Source organism: Podarcis muralis, chromosome 1 (assembly GCF_964188315.1).
Source record: "Podarcis muralis chromosome 1, rPodMur119.hap1.1, whole genome shotgun sequence".
In the NCBI taxonomy this organism is placed as follows: Eukaryota; Metazoa; Chordata; class Lepidosauria; order Squamata; family Lacertidae; genus Podarcis; species Podarcis muralis.
In genome coordinates, this window is record NC_135655.1 from 80,685,522 (window position 1) to 80,705,480 (window position 19,959).

The 19,959-nt window shown below is 48.7% G+C and overlaps 1 protein-coding gene across 2 annotated transcripts; it reads right to left on the reverse strand.

Annotated features, from left to right (window-relative positions):
- Nucleotides 1–2,900: 2,900 nt before the first annotated feature.
- Nucleotides 2,901–19,001, reverse strand: LOC114600886 (membrane-spanning 4-domains subfamily A member 15-like). 2 transcript variants are annotated; one of them, XM_077932738.1, is made up of 7 exons: nt 18,855–19,001; nt 16,707–16,924; nt 14,904–15,023; nt 14,022–14,078; nt 12,697–12,819; nt 4,423–4,536; nt 2,901–4,208 (listed from the first exon to the last, which is right to left on the reverse strand). In XM_077932738.1, the coding sequence occupies exons 2-7, from the start codon at nt 16,905–16,907 to the stop codon at nt 4,086–4,088; spliced, it is 738 nt and encodes a 245-aa protein (XP_077788864.1). In that variant the 5' UTR covers nt 16,908–16,924; nt 18,855–19,001; the 3' UTR covers nt 2,901–4,085. The 2 variants fall into 2 exon arrangements, with proteins under 2 accessions (XP_077788864.1, XP_028593515.2); XM_028737682.2 differs by having other exon boundaries at nt 18,842–18,987.
- Nucleotides 19,002–19,959: the final 958 nt, after the last annotated feature.

Consider the following 19,959-nt stretch of genomic DNA (forward strand, 5'->3'; position numbering starts at 1 on the left):
TGTGCTGCTGGCCACAACTGCACTCTGTTGCTTTTGACCTGGCCTATGGTTTACTTATATCAATCGAGCTATTGTGCCAAGCAGATGCGAATCTCAGCCATGATCACTTCCTGCAGTGTTTAATTGTGTGCTTTATGTATTTGACTTGCTGTGCGGTTTTTGGTTTGCTTCTCTCATCTCCAGCAGGCAAATGCCTGCATGCACTTTGAGTTCCTGTTTCTCCTACTTGTGGCATATCTGAGACTCTTTGCTTTTGCTACACCTTTATCTAACAGGTTGCTGAACTCCATCTCCACACACCTAAAGGATCAGATCTGCAGTCCAGAAGTGCTAACTGATCCAGCACTGACACATGATTAATAATAATAATAATAATAATAATAATAATAATAATAATATATTTATGCCCCACCCATCTGGTTGAGTTTCCCCAGCCACTCTGGGCGGCTTCCAATTGAGTGTTAAAACCAATACAGCATTAAATATTAAAAACTTCCCTAAACAGGGCTGCCTTTAGATGTCTTTTAAAGATAAGATAACTGCTTATTTCCTTCACATCTGGTGGGAGGGCATTCCACAGGGCGAGCGCCACTACCGAGAAGGCCCTCTGTCTGGTTCCCTGTAACTTCACTTCTCGCAATGAGGGAACCGCCAGAAGGCCCTTGGCACTGGATCTCAGTGTCTGGGCTGAACAATGGGGGTGGAGATGCTCCTTCAGGTATATAGGACTGAGGCCGTTTAGGACTTTAAAGGTCAGCACCAACACTTTGAATTGTTATGTGACTTGAAGCACCTTTTATCTGCTTTGGCTGATATATCAGCTTCAAACTGGGTGGCAGTAGCTTAGCCACAATTACCAATGCACTTCTAACTTCCTGCTTAAACTATTGCATGACTATTGCATGACGTGTTGCATGACATTTCCTTTAAAATGGTCTGGAAACCGTGGCAGAACCCAAGCAGGAACACAAGATTTTTATGAGTGCCCTTACTTTCAACCAGGAAATGATGGAAGGTTTGTACTCCTTTTATGTGATCAGAAGTTTACATGAACAGGACAACTAATGGCAAAGTTATGAACACACCAGGTTTGTTTTCAAATGATTTTCTTGGCTAGAATCATGAAGCTTCCTTAGAGATCATGGCAGTCATATTACAAAGGAGTGGAATGTGTAACCTGAGATATGGCAACCTCATATATTATCATCTGACTGTTCTTTTCCTCTCCTGAGGTGCAATATTCTAGGGCTGTACACAACTCCACCCAGGACAAAATGGGCATGCTGAACACACAGTGACCTAGCTTCAGAGAGAATAGCTGAAAAAGGCAACAAAAGTGGATGTTTTAAAGAGCTTCTACTAACGAATTAAAAGAGAGAGAGAGAGAGAACAGTCATCGTTTCTGCTTCTAACATTTATTCACATCCGTTTTTTCTTTTGGAAACCCATTGTGCACTTCATAACTAATGCAGTAATGTAGGGTTCATATATTTTGGTTGTAACTTTAGGTTTATCCATATATTTATCCATATAAGTGAAATCCCATCTCTTAACTACAAGCATTTATGAAATTAAAGTTATAAAACCAGGAGATTAAAAAATGTGTAAAAGTTACAAGTCTCATTTTAATCAGTTCATGACAATATTTAAATTAAAATGTGATGTGATGGTTTTGCAGGAAAGCAAACAAAATAGTTCAGCCATGGTTAAAAAGTTGATGTGGTCAGGATCATGGCTACAAATCAGTTCTTTGGTATAAATTTCAAAGAGAAACTGAGCTGACATCGTCACAGTAGCTCATGTCTCATGGATGGACATGGGAAGAAGGATGTTTTGCATGACTTGCGGCTATGCTGTCATGGTGAAAAAATGTGACCCTCCTGAGGCAGTAAAAAGCTTGGAAACCAAGACTCCTTTCTCTCGCTTAACGGCAAAACCAGTCAATGCACTGGTAAATCTGTCAGGATTATTTTGTTCAGAGTATCACAGTCCATTAGAAACTTGGCATAAGGCTACCTAGATATTAGAACAGAGATTGAGAGAAAAGAGGCAAATGAAGAGTGACGGTTGGAATTTCCCATAACGCTGGAAGGTTCCGCAAGACATTTTGACAGAAGAGTTTGGATTTGATATCCCGCTTTATCACTACCCCAAGGAGTCTCTAAGCGGCTAACATTCTCCTTTCCCTTCCTCCCCCACAACAAACACCCTGTGAGGTGAGTGGGGCTGAGAGACTTCAGAGAAGTGTGACTAGCCCAAGGTCACCCAGCAGCTGCATGTGGAGGAGCGGAGACGCGAACCCGGTTCCCCAGATGACGAGACTACCACTCTTAACCACTACACCACGCTGGCTAAAAGAACTCCCCATTTAGAAGGGGAAGTGGAGCAGCACCCAGGGGTGTAGGAAGGGGGGTGCGGTGGGGGCAGGCTGCGCCGGGTGTCATCCCAGAGGGGGGTGTGACAAAATCCCCCCTGGGCCAATCACGCCAGCGTGCCACGATCGGACTCCCACCGGGAGGATCACACTGCCACACCACGATTGGCCACCCCCTGGGAGAATTGCCCCACCCTATGGGCAGATTGCCTCGCCCCCGAGTGCACGGCATGTGCGCCACTCCGGGTGCTCGAGCAGCTAGCTCCACCCCTGGAGTGGCCATAGCATATGAAAAAGGGAAACCTACATCCGAATATTTTTCCATGCATAGGCTTTTCTGCAATCTGGAACCTTGGCAGAATCAGGGGTCCGGATCAGGTAGCACTATATATGTGTAGGCTTCTCTTATTCAATCAACTACACTCAACGTATGGAAGTTGGTGGTGAGCCAAAGGCACACTAAATGCAGCCCCACTCTGCTCATGGGGTCATCTTTGACATATAAGGCATTAAAGAGGCTTATTCGTTCTGTTTTAGCTTTTTTTTATTAATGGCATTGAACTTCATTATATTTCTCAAAGGGACACAGGATGCTACCTTATACTGAATTAGGCTGCATTCATATGCTAGTTTATTCTGTTTCCATAACTGTTCCCTTCTGCATTATATTTGAACTTTCCTAAAAGCCACTTCCAGGAATACAGTGCAAGTTTAGTGCTATTTTTTGTGATAGTTGAAAATTGATTTTTTTCCCTGGGGTTTTTGTTCACTAAAATATGAGAACTGGAAGAGATTTCCTCCCCCTGTCCTCATAGATGAGAATAACCAGGAAGAAATTCCAGTGCATGTATGGTAAGAACAGAGGAAGAATTTGTTTTGCAGTGAACTCAACCAATCTGACAAGGCTAGGGTTGCCATAAGTCCATAATTTCCCAGACATATCCAGAATACTGCAGTCACAAGCAGTGTCCGTGTGGAAATTGGCTAAATATCCTGGAAAATCCATGTCAGCAAGGTCATTTTTGCTGATTTCCCTCAGGAATAGCTCAAAACTTTGCCAAAAAAAGTTCAACAACTTTTCTGTCTGGATTTTCACTTTTTGAAACATGGCAACCCTAGACAAGGCTGGACTTGCTTGCAGATCAGAATACAACTCCCAGTCAGATCGCAGCTTTATAAGGATTCTGCAGTACATTATTGGTGCGTGTAAAGGGCACACATATTTTAAATTTAATTTTTTTACAAAATTCACATTTTACAGGCAAATGCATTGAAAAGTATTGGGAAATGCATATTTGATGAAAAGAGTGTGTCAGTTTGACATAAGAGGTGCATACAAAATGTGCCCAATTTAAATAGAAACTTTTTGTCCATCCTTTGAGCAACAAAAAAAGCTATACAACAACCGCATGGAACAGACCTATGATTTGAAGCCAGCGAAACTGAGACAGGACAGAATCAGATTGATCAGTCTATCTCTGGCTGAAGAATGCTTGAATCGCGACAGGTAGGTTGCTTTACAATGGGGAAGCTAGGACATTGTACCAGCAACAGTGGAGTTTCAAAGAGACATGCCTTCTTATTCCCAGGCCTTTCTCCCAAAACTATGTACATAACACAGCAGAGACACATCTGAAGTTTGTGATTGACTTGGCATTCCAGAAGACCTGAATTGGGTGTAATTGTTCTTAGGAATCTCATCTTGGCTTTTCTATTCTCCCTGGCTTGAGGGTTCATAGCACGGATTGGCATATGCTTCATAAGATGGAGGAGGACCTATTGGCAGAAGATTTCCTTGGTGTGGTATGACTGCATCTGGCACATCATATATTGCCTGGAAAGTAGATTACAATGAACAATTAGAAGGTCTCAGATGCTATTATTACGCTTTACATCCTTCCAGATGCCACCACTGACTTAATTTTCTCCCAGTAGCATCTCCTCCTCCTTTTAATTCTCTAGAGGCCACCTGGTTCCCATTTTCCCAAAGCAAACATCTTCCAAGTTTCACCCCCCTACCCCAGAAGAAGTCCCATGGAGATGCTTACCTCTTCACCTCGACGGAATATTGCTTCATACCCAAAACTTAGAGAGACCATTCCAATGAAGAACTCCAGGACGGCAAAGATCAAGATGACATTTAAAAGTCCTAGGGCTACTCTCTGCCAAACATAAAGCCATGCCGTCAGATCATATTAAGGTTACACAATTAAGGATAACTGAATCACCACAGAAAACTACTAAAGTAATAGATGATAAAATAAAAGACCCAGTGTTTGCCTTCAGATAGCAATACTGTTCAATTGTAATAGTAAATAATATTTTAAATATTAAACATTTTAATTTAAGATTGATCAGTATTTTGCCTTAAACATTGTTGCAACTTCAGATTCCCAGGTCCTATGGTTCTGAAACGCACTCATAAAGAGGTTCTGACAACACCAACATCTGGATCACCAATTTTTAGATTTGGCATTTGCTAATGTGTGATGAATCCGGCACCCAAAGGGAGAAAAGTAATTTCCTCGTTGTCAGGGTTGCTTCAAGATCCTAGCTCACAGAGGATCACGCTAGCCAACGGTCATTAAGTAAAAGTCTTTATTGAGTTACAGTTTCCATTCTCAAGCTGCTGCGTGCAACCCTACGTCTAGTAGCTAGATCGGCGAAGCTCCGTCTGAATCTCCGCCCCTCGTACACCAACTTAATATCCTAGCCCTGCTCCACCTTTTCCGCCTGACTGTTCTTCTCTGGGTCCCTCTGCCCCCCTGGGTCTCTTCCTTCCGGGATTCTTCGGACGCTGACCCCCCGGACTCTCCTGTCTCCTTGCGCCGGGCTTTAGGACCCGGCTCTCTTTCCGGGCTGCCTACTGCGCCTCCTTCCTGTGCATTTGAACTTGGCGCGCGCGCCCAACCTTCCACCTTCCGTCTAACCGTTTCTTCGCTCCCAGATGGAGGTGTGGCCACCCCTGACTCGTGCCCTCCCTCCTGCTGTGAGCTGCCAGCGCTTGCCCCCTGGCTCCTTTCCTCTTCCCTGCTCTCTGGCGGTGACGCTGGACCCGATCTCCAACTGCTCTCCTCTGATTCCCCTCTGGCTCTATCTCCCTGGGGTGCCCCCCTAAACTCCCCCCTTGCCTTGGCCACTGGTGCTCCTTTCTGTGAATCCTCCGACTCACTGGAGAGACTCGGAGATCTCGGGTCGTCGTCATCGCTCATCCTTTCTTCTGCCTCCTCCCCTTCGCTCTCTGTTTCCTCCCTTGCCCTTGCCTCTGCTCCTGAACCCCTGACATCCATCCCCCCCTCGAAGCCCCCCACTCCCCCTTCCCCTCCTTCCGGTGCTGGAGCTGGGTGCTGCTGCGTCAAGGAGACGAATGTCGGGTACCGTTCGGTTCCCGTAGCGGGCCTCCCTCCGAAGTCTTCCGGTTCTTCCTCCCTTCTCTCGTCGACGACGGTCACCTCTGCTTCCATCTCTGTGCCGCCGTGCTCGAAACCTGGATCGTCCCCGAAAATGTCCATGTCCGTCTCTCCCTCGCTTCCTCCAGGCGGCGTTGCTCGGCCTGGACCTTCTTGCCACTTCCTGCGCCACTGTTCCTCTGGTTTGTCGTCCCACCAATACGAGGGTTCTGAGGCAGATCCCGAGGGCGACCCCTCCGGGGAACGGACGTCTCGTATCGGGTCCTCGTCAGAGTCGAACCCCCGGAACGTGCTGCCCGAAAGCGTGGGTGTGAAAAGCCAGTCGTCGAAAAAGTCTGCTGGCATCGGTCTATGTGGGAAGAGGGCATGAAACTCGTCTTTGAGCAGAGGTTCGTCCAAGGCGTAGTCCGGCACCCAACTGTTCGCACTGGCCGGGGTGCCCTCCCTGGCGAGAAAGTATTCTACCCCTTCTTCCCCCCATCTGGAATCCAAAATCTCTGTGACTTCGTTGATGCGCTCCTTCTGTGCCACTCCTGCGTGCCCTGTTCTGTCTCTGGCCGGACTCTGCGCCGTTCCGGGTTCCTGAAACCTGTGCGGTGCCTTGTAGGGAGTGAGCACCGATCTGTGGAATACCGGATGCATTCTGGAACCCTCCGGAAGCGCCAGCCTGAAGGCCACCGGGTTGACCTGCTCTTCGACTTGATAGGGCCCCAGTTGCTTATGCCCTAGTTTCTTCTTGGCCAACGACCTGGCCGGCACTGCGTGGGCTGCTAACCAGACCCAGTCCCCCACGTGTAGCTCTTCGCCAACCCTTCTGCGTTTGTCCGCTTGTACCTTGTATGCGTGCTTGGCCAGCTCCAGGTGGCGCCTCAGCTGATCGTGGACTTCCTGCAGTTCCGACGCGAACGCATCTGCCGTCTGCGGCTCCCCTTCCCCCAGCCTTTCCAGTCCCGGGAAGGTTCTGGGGTGCCTCCCGTTGTTGGCGAAGAACGGTGTGACCCCCGTGGACACGTGCTTCGTGTTGTTGTAAGCGAACTCGGCGAGCGGCAGGTAATCCACCCACGTCGCAGGCTGTTGATTTGCATAGCACCTCAAGTACTGCTGCATGATGGCATTGACCCGTTCTGCTTGCCCGTTGGTTTGCGGGTGTCTCGCCGACGCCAGGTTGATCTTGACGTTCAGGAAGCCCATCAGCCGCTGCCAGAAATTTGAGATGAACTGCCGCCCCCGGTCGGACAGAATAGACCGTGGCAGACCGTGAACCTTGAACACGTGGTCTATGAACAGTTTGGCGGTTTGTTCCGCCGTGGCCACCTTCGCACACGGAATGAAATGTGCCATCTTGGAGAACAAGTCCACCACCACCAGCACTGCCGTCTTGCCCCTCGAGCTGGGCAGATCCGTGACAAAGTCCAGGGCCACCCTCTCCCAAGGTTCGGCCGGAGTTTGCAGCGGTTCCAACAGTCCGGCCGGCGGTCTAAGCACTGGCTTCGCCCTCTGGCAGGTGTCACACCTCGCCACGTAGTCCGCGACCTCCCTTCTCATTCCAGGCCACCAGAAATCCCTGGCTACTAGTTCCACCGTCTTCTCCTTGCCGAAGTGCCCTGCAGTGGGCGCGTCGTGCAGCTGCTGCAGCACCTTGGCGCGAAGTTCGTCTCCCGGCACGTAGATGGCCCCTTTACGGATGAGCAATCCATCTCTTAGCTGGAAACCGTCGGCCGCTGCTTTGCCCCTTTGCACCTCTGAGATCTTTGCTTGCGCGAAGGAGTCCCCTTGCAACGCTCGTCGCACCGCCTCCAGATCCACGGTTGCCGCGGCGCACGCCCACACTGTTGGTGCGAAGATGTGCATGGCGGCCGCTGGCGTTGCTTCCTCCAGATACTGTGGCTTGCGGGAGAGAGCGTCCGCCATGATGTTGGTGTCCCCCGGGACATACTCTATTCGGAAGTCGAAGTTCGCAAAGAACTCAGCCCAACGTATCTGCCTCTGGTTCAGGAACTGTGCCGTGCGCCAGTGCTCTAGGTTCTTGTGGTCCGTGCAAACCTGCACCGTGTGCTTGGCGCCGATCAGAAAGTGCCTCCACGCCTTGAACGCTGCATAAATGGCCAGCAACTCCCTGTCCCATATGGTGTAGTTCTGCTCGGACTTGCTGAGCTTCCTGGAGTAAAACGCTCCCGGTCGCCACACCCCCTGCGGGTCTTTCTGCAGCAGGACCGCCCCCACGGCTCTGTCCGAGGCGTCAGTCTCCACCCTCATCGGCTTGCTGGGGTTGACATGAAGCAGCTGCTCTTCCGACGCGAAGAGACGCTTGAGTGCCTGAAAGGACTGTTCCGCCTGCTCTGTCCAAATGAACTTCTTTTTCTTGGAGCTAAGCGTGTCAGTGATGGCCGCCGTCTGCATAGCGAAGCCCTTGATAAACTTGCGATAGAAGTTCGCAAAGCCGACAAACCGTTGGACCTCCTTCCGGTTGCGCGGGCTCTTCCAATCCAACACCGCTCGAACCTTGGCGCTGTCCATGGCGAGCCCCTTGTCAGACAGCTTGTAGCCCAGAAAATCCACCTCCGTCACGTCAAATTGGCACTTCTCCAGCTTGGCGTAGAGCCTATGGTGCTTCAGCCTGTTCAGTACTTCCTTGACGTGTTTGTCATGCTCCTGTTGCGACTCCGAAAAGATCAGGATGTCATCTAAGAAACAGACGCACGTCTTGTAGAGGAGTCCCGCCAACACGTGATGCATGAATGCTTGAAAAACGTGGGAGCCATTTTGCAATCCAAAAGGCATAACTCTATATTCGTAGGTCCCCAGTGGCGTGAACATGGCTGTTTTCCACTCGTCTCCCTCCCGCATGCGAATGAGGTTGTACGCACCTCGCAGATCCAATTTGGTGAACACTCTGCCCTTCCGCACCTTTGCGAGGAGGTCGTCAATTCGGGGCATGGGGAAGTCCGACGGCTTAGTCACACTGTTCAAGATCCTGTAATCCACTACGAGCCTCTTTTGGGGCGTATCCCGCTTCTTAACGAAGAACACCGGGCTGCCTCCCACCGCCTTGGACTCTCGGATGAAACCGCGCTCCAAATTATGATCTATGAACTCCTTGAGTTCTTGCAGCTCGTCCTCTGACATGGAATACAGTCTCCCCTTAGGCAGCGCCGCCCCTGGCAGCAGGTCAATCTTGCAGTCATATGGCCTGTGAGGGGGTAGCCTGTCTGCCTCCTTCTCGCAGAAAACTTCCAAAAATTCTGCGTACTTGTGGGGAATCGCTTGCAGCGTGCCTAGCAGTAGCTGTGACTCCTCTTCCTCTCCTTCCTGCCTGGGCACGATGCAGTGTTCAGCACAAAAGGAAGAGCCGAAGGTCAGCTGCCTCTGGTACCAAGCCAGCGTTGGGCTGTGTTTGTCCAGCCAACTCATGCCCAACACAATGGGCGTGTCCGACAATTGAGTGACGTTGAAGCTGATGACTTCTTGGTGATTCCCAAGTCGCATCACCATCGGTGGCGTCTGCTGCACCACTTGCCCTCCTAGCAGCTCCCTGCCATCCACCGTGACCACCTGCAGGGGCAGTGTGGCCGGCAGCAACTGTATAGCATGCTGGTTGACGAAGTCCTGCCCCATAAAGTCCGCATTGCTGCCTGAGTCAATGGTGATTGGCACGTCCATGGTGATGCCATTGGGCAGCTGGAGCGACGCGGTGAGCCTCACCACTGGTTTGGGCGGGAGGGGGTTCACGGGCTGTAAAATCTCTGGGGACTGCATCATTAATACGTCTGGCTGGGCCCCAGTGCCTCTTCCTCCAGCCAGACAGCGTCGTTTCCCTGCTGTGGTTCTCCTTGCTGCGTTGCTGCAGTCGCCATTGCTGAGGCTGCAGTGAGCTTGTGGAGCCTCTGGGGACACTCTTTCGCCATATGCCCTGGCTCCTCACAGACGTAACACTTCCTGTTCCCTCTAGGAGGCTTCGCTTTCACTGCTGCTGGTGCTAGGGCTCTGGTTGCTGACTGAGCCCTGGCACCTCCAACCTCCATCGGTTCAGCTCCTCCCCCTGGCGGAGGCGTGGATTGCGTACGTGCTGCTTCTCTGGGAAAGAAGGAGGAGCCCCTGGCTGGTTCGCGCCCTCCACGCCCTTCGTCCCTGCTCCACGGACGTCCTTCCAGCCGTACCCCCACTGCCAGCGCCCTCTGCACGACCTCCTGGGTGGTCCGGGGTCTCTCCCCCCTCGCAATCTCATCTTTTACAGAGCTGTTTAGTCCCTCCCAGAAAAGGTCTCTTACAGGGGTCGCATCTCTGTCCCATTCTAGGGCACTGGCCAAGGCGAAAAAGCGGGCATGGTACTGCCGTACGCTGGCCCTTCCCTGCTTCAGTCCATGAATCTGTTGCCGAGCAAGATCCACGTCAATGCTTGATAAAAAACACGCATCCATCGCTTTAATAAAGGCATTCGCATTTTGGAGCGCCGGATCGTTATCCCTCCATAAATTGCGCAGCCATGCTCTGGCATCCCCATGCAAATAAGACATGATGAACCCCACTTTCTCTTGCTCATCTCTAAAATCTTTACTCAGCAGTTGCAGTGCACACAGTACGTCTGCTTTAAAATTGGGATACTGTTGCAGGTTCCCATCGAAGTGAGAGACCAGACCGCCTGTGCGTCTCCCCAACCCAATCCCCTCTGGTTTGGGTGTCTGTTGCCCTTGCTTCGTAAGCACTTCCAACCTGACCTGGAGATCCCTGTAGGCGGCAGCTGCGTCCTCCTCTCTCTTCCTGGATGCGAGAGCCTCGGCATTCAGCTGTGACACTGCTTCTCTGAGTTCCGCTATCTGCTGTTCAGCCGTCATGTCGGCTGCCGTTCGTGAGCTCACTAGTAGGCACCTGCTTCTCTCCTCTCCTCGAGGCTGTAGATGCCCACAATACAGGAGACGGAGCTTACTGTCAGGGTTGCTTCAAGATCCTAGCTCACAGAGGATCACGCTAGCCAACGGTCATTAAGTAAAAGTCTTTATTGAGTTACAGTTTCCATTCTCAAGCTGCTGCGTGCAACCCTACGTCTAGTAGCTAGATCGGCGAAGCTCCGTCTGAATCTCCGCCCCTCGTACACCAACTTAATATCCTAGCCCTGCTCCACCTTTTCCGCCTGACTGTTCTTCTCTGGGTCCCTCTGCCCCCCTGGGTCTCTTCCTTCCGGGATTCTTCGGACGCTGACCCCCCGGACTCTCCTGTCTCCTTGCGCCGGGCTTTAGGACCCGGCTCTCTTTCCGGGCTGCCTACTGCGCCTCCTTCCTGTGCATTTGAACTTGGCGCGCGCGCCCAACCTTCCACCTTCCGTCTAACCGTTTCTTCGCTCCCAGATGGAGGTGTGGCCACCCCTGACTCGTGCCCTCCCTCCTGCTGTGAGCTGCCAGCGCTTGCCCCCTGGCTCCTTTCCTCTTCCCTGCTCTCTGGCGGTGACGCTGGACCCGATCTCCAACTGCTCTCCTCTGATTCCCCTCTGGCTCTATCTCCCTGGGGTGCCCCCCTAAACTCCCCCCTTGCCTTGGCCACTGGTGCTCCTTTCTGTGAATCCTCCGACTCACTGGAGAGACTCGGAGATCTCGGGTCGTCGTCATCGCTCATCCTTTCTTCTGCCTCCTCCCCTTCGCTCTCTGTTTCCTCCCTTGCCCTTGCCTCTGCTCCTGAACCCCTGACACTCGTTTACTTGAATGCTTTTTTATACAGGCAATGGCCGATTTACATGTGTCCAATTGATGTGCAACCGCAAGCACATGCATCATAGCAACCCGGAAGTGGCCAGAAAGGAGGCGGGGTGCGGTGGGCTTATGTGTGCTCCGCCAACATGCGTGGGAGTCAGGAACATAACCCCCACACTAAACAATCATTGCCTGTATATATATAAATATAAATAATGGAAACAAGTTAAAATTAGCTCTGATCTTAAGAAATCACCACTGTGGGCTTTTACACACTTCTGTTTGCCCTGCAGCTCCCCCCATGGTTCAGTGCTGAATCAGAGCACATGGCAATCAGGTTTTCTGCGGATTGCCATTTGTTCCGATTTATCACTAAAGAGTGGGTTTTCCAGGGGGTGGGGAAAACACAAAAGCACTCGGACCCTTGCCTAGAAAGCACAGGCCAAGCAGAAGCACAGATGAGCCCTCTGTCATCTATTAACGTCCGTGGCTGATTCAGGCTCCACACAGGTATTAGGAAGTCAGGTTTATTTGCAGAGCTTGTTTTTTTTTAACACACCAGCCTGTAGCAGGGTTTCTCTGCAGTCCAAGTGATGTCTGAGGGGCTTGGCTGTACCTGAGAGCAGGGTACACGGTTAATTCACTGTCCCTGGTTCCAATATATTTGCCATTGAAGAGCCAAACTAGTCCCTATGTGGCTGAAATGTTAAATTCAATTGTTGCTAGACGACTTATTAGCATTAGCATTAGCCTTATTAGTATTATTAGTGCAGTCAATGATATAACTCTACCTCTGCATGGTCTGTGCAGTAGTGTTGGTGCTGGGATCTAGTTCATCTTGTGAACTCCTTTCCTGCCCCATCTACAAGCTGGCAGTGGAAGGAGACACAGCCTTAAAAAGTTGTGAGGTTGCCGTTATATTAAATCAAGCTCCGCCTGATTCCTTTATGGCTCAGGTGACTAAGAAAGGCCTATTTTATCTCCCTGGCTTAAACTACCCTCCTGCCAGATCCTCCTATCCAGTAGCAGTTTTGCTTCACACCACTTGGTAAATGGCAAGGGATATAATGAGGGCAGAGCAAATAAAGGATGAGGATTACAGTGGAAAACAAAAAAAAATCTCAGGAGTTTGGCAGCCAACCCCATCCAGGTTAAGGGAGCTTTCAGATGCCGCCCATTCAACTGCTGCTAAAATAAGTTCAGAACTCAACATTCCCCAAAACAGGCTTACCTGGCGTATTAAGTCAGAGGGCGTATAATAAACAGAAAAAACATTTTCATCTATGAGGAGAACAATTATCCCAACAGTTGCAGCAAGAGTGCTCACAATGTTCAGGCATGCGCTGACTTTCATCTGTAAGAAACAAATACACCCTTAGGGTACAAGCTATTCTGGTCATGCTGCATAGCAACCTGACAAAAGCCTTATTCTAGGGATAGCCAATACTGTGCCTTCCAAGTGTTGCTGGCCATCCCAGCATCCCTGAGCAATGGCCCTGCTGGCTGGGGCTGATGGGAGTTGTAGTCCAACAACATCTCAAGGGCACCATGCTGGCTACCCCAGCCCTATTCAGATATTCTTAAACATGGTTTGGGAGGTGGGCTGTGCACACTGCTCCCAGCCCCACCACCCGCCCCACATCTTCCTGAGTTGGGTGGGAAGGTTGAAAGGAGGAAGTGCTTTGACCGGATGCAGTGACTGTCCTCCCTGTGAACAAGAACCTAGGGTTCCTTGTGGTGGAGAGAATTGCAAGCATGCAAGCCAAACATGGTTATATCCCACTTCAGATCTTCCTGTACACTTCCCACTACCCTTCCACAGATGCAGCTTTAAAATGCATGACTAGAACTTTTGGCACCATCTCTATTAATGGAATTGCAAGAGTTTGGCCCTTTTTTTTTTTACCTCCTTTTGACTATGTGAAAACTAGGGCTGTCTGAAAATGGCGCCCCAAAATTCCCCCATGTTATTTGTGAGCATTAAAAGAAGTGGGAATTTTGCAGGTATTATCCGTGGGTGGACTGAAATTCTCCAGGTCTTCAGGAAGAGCTTGGAAAAAGAAAATGTGGGGTTTTTTTAAGTATCAAAAAATTGTTTTTTTGATAAATTTTGGACAAGGCTACTTCCTAGATCAATTATGCAGGGATGAAATACTGCTTCAGTCCAAGGTCAGACCTTAGAAACAACTGCCAATAGAAGTCAGATTATTTCCAGGAATCTCTCTAAGAAAACGCCATTTTATTTTATTAGGATATTTGCACAGTAACTGCAGAGAAGGCTCAATGATTAAAAGAGTCTCAGCTTTTCCATGCTATTCCAAGACCTCTCTGAGAAGTCCTCTGGAGGTTTGGGACTCCAATAAGAGTTGGCTGCTCTTATCTGGGGGGAAATTCAGAACAAGGAGGATGCTACAGATTCTGTAGCCCTGAAGTCCTGACAGGAGGATTTTTAGAAGTCTTGTGTAAGCTGTACTGAGCTCCCAAAGAAAGTGTGCAATATATGTGCAGTAAATGGTGGGTTGAGAGGCAGGGCAGGATGTGAGGAACCAGACTCACCTGTAGGGATGATCTGTTATGCTCAGTTATCGCCAATGCAAATCCGGAAATGATGAACTGGGTCACACAAGAAAAACAAATCAGGATTAGAGTAAAACTTCACTCCAAATTCAGGTGGGAAAAGACTTATGCAGATAAAAGAGGATGCTGACAAATGGGGCAGGCTGTCTACAGGAGTTATGAGGCAAAAGTAAGGGGCCAGGGGCAAGATAATTAGGACAGGGAAAAATGCACTACGTGCATTTCCTGAATGTGATTTTTTTCTGTTGTAGTTACCATTCCTGTCTTTGATGCATAACCCACCATCTCCTGGAAAGCATAGGAAATTGGAGTTCAGCCTTGAGCTAATAAGCTGCGATTCCTCAATGTAGTGTCTGAGCATCCAAATAAATTGAACACACACATACACATGTTATATGTTGGTATCCCTATCTGCATTAAATTGTCTGAACTCAACCTGGCAAATTATCTGAATTCAGTTTGGTATCCCTAAGAGAAACCAGCAATTTGGGTTTCTTATACAAATGACCGCTAAATTTAGGCTCAGCTTCAGAGCTGCTTCCATGTCCGTTCCAAAATGCACAGAAAGCATTTGATCCCAGAAACCATGTGGACAAGGCCAATTTTCCACCTAGTTGGTACCTCCCTGCTGGTCAACTGTTGGATGTAAAAAGACTAGGCAATTAGTCATCGAAATGTCACATTCAAGTGCTATTGAATTCATATAACATCTAACTGCTATTTAATTCCCTATTCTTAGGGTTTCTTGAATGGTGAGGTTCTCTTTCCCTTAGAGGAAAGGTTGCCTGCAGCAATCACTTGTCAAACGGGGAAGTGGCTGGCATAGTTTGAATTTGTTTGAATTGAACTGGTCCTACTTACAATGAGTCCGCCCCAGTACACGTATCCAGAGAGCACAGTGTATGATCGGCTTCTGTCCAAGAGAAGGGTCAAGAGGCTCCCAAAACTAATGTGAACCAAGCCAATCAGAATCTGGATAGCCTGTAATAATACAATTGAATAGAATAGGTGAGATGAGTCCCAGTATCTTCGACAGTCCTTGTTTGGGGAGACAAATTCTGTCAATTTGAAACTGAAGGAACTGTCCAGAGCGCTGACCAACTTATGTGTCTTCATAAAACACCCTCCCCATTCCCAAAGAGCAGCATTTCAGAGTTTCAAAAATCCATTTTTTAGACACGCCCTATATATCGTGCAAATGTATGGTTGTAAAAACGACATTTAAAACAAACGAAAAGGTACGCAGCCAAAAGAGGAGTGAGAAAATTGCCACGGGTTGGTTTGTTTATTTTACAGTTTCATATCCTGCCTTTCCACCATTTAGGCTTTGCTATTGAAACAGCTACATGTGTTGTTTGAGGGGGGAGCTAAGCTCACCCGACCCGGGCCAAAGAGGTGCTACCAGCTCCTGGTTTGGGGTACATCCACCCCACCTAGTGCAGCAGCAACTCTCACACAATGCCTCATATAAAGTTCCTCCCTTCCTAACAGCAGCCAGAAGAAGGATTGTGGAAGTGCGGCGAAAGGGTGTGTGTTTATATAGATGTAGATATAGATATAGATAACTTTAACACACTTTGGGAAGAAGTGGCATTCAGAAAACATTGTTTTGTGTGTCTGTGGGGTGGGGGAATTCCACTGCAACTCAGTTTTTAAAAGTACTGCTGAAAACTGGCGGGGGTGAGGGGAAGAGGGAAACCTGGATTTCCCCCCAAAGCAGATGTTTCAGGTGTTAAGCTTAGTAAAGGTAAAGGGACCCCTGACCATTAGGTCCAGTCGTGGCCGACTCTGGGGTTGAGGCGCTCATCTGGCTTTATTGACTGAGGGAGCCAGCGTACAGCTTCTGGGTCATGTGGCCAGCATGACTAAGCCGCTTCTGGCGAACTAGAGCAGCACACGGAAACGCTGTTTACCTTCCCGCCGGAGCGGTACCTATTTATCTACTTGCACTTTGACGTGCTTTCAAACTGCTAGGTTGGCAGGAGCAGGGACCGAGCAACGGGAGCTCACCTCATCACAGGGATTCGAACCGCTGACCTTCTGATCGGCAAGTCCTAGGCTCTGTGGTTTAACCCACAGCGCCACCCGCATCCCGCATCTGCATGAAAGCAGATATTTCAGGTGTTCAGCTTAGATGGGACCATTTTTAATTTCTCTCCGTTTCTCACTTTTCCAATCTTAATTTCAGTTCTCCACATTTCCCTACAAATCACAATTTCCCTCCCTCCCCAGAAAGTTTTCCTTCAGGGTGAATTTATCTTACCACACACATTTCAGCATGCAGTTTTGCCAAACACACACATATAGCACAGCAATTGTACCCAAATAGAAAACATTTTACGGTGAAGCCTATTTCAGAGAAGTGTGCATTTTGAAAGATGGCTACATTTTGGTGCGTATAGTGTGCCAGAGAGTGTGAATTAGATGAGTTGAGTTCACCTTTCAATGCCGAATTAGTTCCCCACATCCCTTGATGTGAATCAGAATATCAGAGCTGGGGTGGATGAATTGTGACAGAGAGGCAATGCTTGGTGTATAAGCTAGTCCACAAAGAAACCATAGAGGAAGATACTTCTGTTCTTTACATAATTATTTTTGCTATATAACTCTTTATTGGTGATCACAATAATCCCCAGAGACCATAGTATGAGATGGGTCACTTACCCCTAGCACCCTGGGTTCTCCATTGCGTTCTGTACGTAAGTTACCAGCTGGCTCAGTTCCTACATAGAGATTGCCCCCTGGATAGCCTGTTCCAAGCGGCTGGCCACCCAAATGCATGGCACCAGTTGGGTACAAAATCTGGTTTGGGTGGCTGGCCATCACACCATGGTGAGGAATAGCCACGAATGCTTGGTTGTCCATGCTGAGCAATGCAGCTACTGTAACAGAGGGGAAAGAGAAAAGAATCCATGAATTCGTTCATGAAAAGTGCACATTGTTTTTCCTTGCTCTGAGTTTGATATGGGCTCCCTCGGGCATATGCAATGACAGGAGACAGTTCTATGTTGCTGGTAGAAACAAGCTGGCTGGGGCTGGTAGGAGTTGTAGTCCAAAAACCTCTTGAGGGCATCAAGTTGTGGAAGACTGGTATACAGCAGGGGTGGAAATACTTTTTCAGCCACATTTGTAAGCAGCCTTCTGGGAACTGCATGCTACTGGCAGGCAGGGCCAGAACCACAGAGCAATGGATGTGGCTTTTACCTTTGTACAGAGGTTTGTACACACACACACACACACACACACACACACAGTCTCCACTCAGGCAAATTAAAGGCATTATCACCTTTCATGGCCACAGTCTAGCCAAACAAAAGTATTCAGGGAGAAATCACAAACTGATGCAGAAATGGGACAGAACAGGTTTATGAACAAATGAATGAACGAATGTACAACTGACACAGACTGGTTATAGACTGTTCTCTAAATACATCAGAATTGCACGCTCTCCAGTGCAGTAGTAGTAGCTCCAGTGATTTTTACAGATACACTTAATGCCGGAATCATATATATACAGTAGATTAGGGATGGGCGGTTCTCTCAATTTCATTCTCTTGGTTTCTCGTTTTCAAATTTCAAATTTAGTTATCCACATTAGTTTGCCATATTTTTAAAAAAGTCCTCATGAAAATTCATCAGCATTGTACAGAGAGGCAATGCTTGGTGTAGAGGCAAAATTGCTTCTAGTAAGCACATTTTGGGTTCAGTTGTGCCTAACGCACACAGTTATGGAAAGCACTTTCGCCTTATATTATGCATTTTTTTACGTTATTTTCATGAATATATGTTAACTGGCTGGAAAACTACACTGCAAAATTTGGAGAAGTGTGAATTTGGAAGGTTGATTACATAATGCGTATTGTTTTCGAAAGTGTAGATTAGGTAGGTAAAGGTAAAGGGACCCCTGACCATTAGGTCCAGTCGTGGCTGACTCTGGGGTTGTGGCGCTCATCTCGCTTTATTGGCCGAGGGAGCCGGCATACAGCTTCCGGGTCATGTGGCCAGCATGACTAAGCTGCTTCTGGCGAACCAGAGCAGCGCACGGAAATGCCGTTTACCTTCCCGCCGGAGCGGTACCTATTTATCTACTTGCACTTTGACGTGGACATGCTTTCGAACTGCTAGGTTGGCAGGAGCAGGGACCAAGCAATGGGAGCTCACCCCGTTGTGAGGATTCGAACCTGCCGACCTTCTCATCGGCAAGTCCTAAGCTCTGTGTTTTAACCCACAGCGCCACCTGCATCCCGCAGATTAGGTAGATTCACCTTTAAATACAAACAATTGAAATTCTCCCCCATCCCTAAAAGAGAGTAAGAAATAGGGGTGGGATTTAACTATGTCGTTGTATGGGTGAGATGAGGTATATGTGTGCAGTTCCCTCCTTTCCCCTGGCCCATCCACCCTTATGCCCCTTAAATCATCGTTGGAGGGTTAAAGGAACCTCCAGAACTGGTTCAGGGGATGCAAGGGAGGAAAAGGGGTGGGATTGTTCCATTGTGTGAGTTGAGCTTGTTCCCTATACCCCACTTAGTGCTACATTGAATCTCACCCTAGGTATTCTATTGCCTGTTTCAAGGGCAAATGGGTTCGCATCCACTGCCACCTCCACCCCACCCCTGTCTTCCCCATTTGCCCTATTTCTAGCAGCATGAAAAAGATCTAATTCTTTACCCTGGAGACTCTCCCTCCCTGTCTTTCTCCGTACCCCTCCCTCCTTCCTGCGAGAGGCCTCGGCCACCAACAGTGAGCAATGATCCTCCTAATAATGACCCAAGCTACCGAGAGGTGATAGGACTCACTGTATTTCCCGACCCTGCAGATTCTGCTTTCCCTCTCGGGTGTTCGAGTTCTACTCAGTCAACCAGGAAGCTTGCTCAGAATTTTAAAGAAGTGTCATTCGTTGCTGTTGGACCTTTGATCTTATTTGCTTGGTCATATCCATCCACCCCGCCCTTCTCCTGCAGGTACGTCCCAGTTCTACCTTCATCAGGGTTATGGTTGCCATGGTCCCTTCTATTAAAGAGCTTCTCTATACCCTAGAGTTTTCCAAACTTTTCATATTGGCGACACACTTTTTAGACATGCATCATTTCACAACACAGTAACCCAGTTTTACTAGCAAACCAGAGGTTAACTAATCCCTTTCCAGCCCCGGCAGCAGTGCGAAGAGCGTTTGGGTGACACACCTACATACTGCAGCCGACACTAATGTGTGTCATGACACACAGTTTGGAAAGTTCTGCCCTAGAGCATTATTTTTATTTCATTTAAAATATTTCTATGCTGCTTTTTTAGTCGCTGGATGTTTTCCAGCACCTCCTTAAAACACTGTTGTTCAGGCTTACGGTAGCTTAGCTAGACGTCTCCTGTCAATTTGTCTTTTTGTCTACTGTTGATGTTTATCATGTCAATGTTTTAAAATGGCCGCTCACCCACTCCAGCGGTGGGCATCGGTTGCAACCCAGCATGGGGCTTCCTCATCCTCCCGCAGCCATGCCACGTCCCCCTGAGCATTGCTCCTGTCCCCTGGCCATTGTGGTGCCTGGTGGGTTCCCGCCAAAACCAGATTCAAATTCTGGCCTATCTGTGGCAGCCTGGGGGCGGGGCAACAGGAGCGGACTGCATTTGGTGAGGCTTCTCTCCAGTCCACTCCCAGAGCTTAAAAGGGGGGGTCTGAAGCAGCCACATTTATTAAGAATTAAAATATTTGAGGTGGGGTGTAAGCTGCCTAGAGGTTTTGTTACAATCAGAGCTTTCACTCACTTACACACACACACACACACACACACACACACACACACACACACACAAAAACACACTAACCGTGCCTTAAGTAGTTTACAGCAATTCAGAATAGCTGGAGTGGGGACAAGGGTGCCAGCTTGAATAAAATATTGGGGGGGGGGAGCCCTGCCCT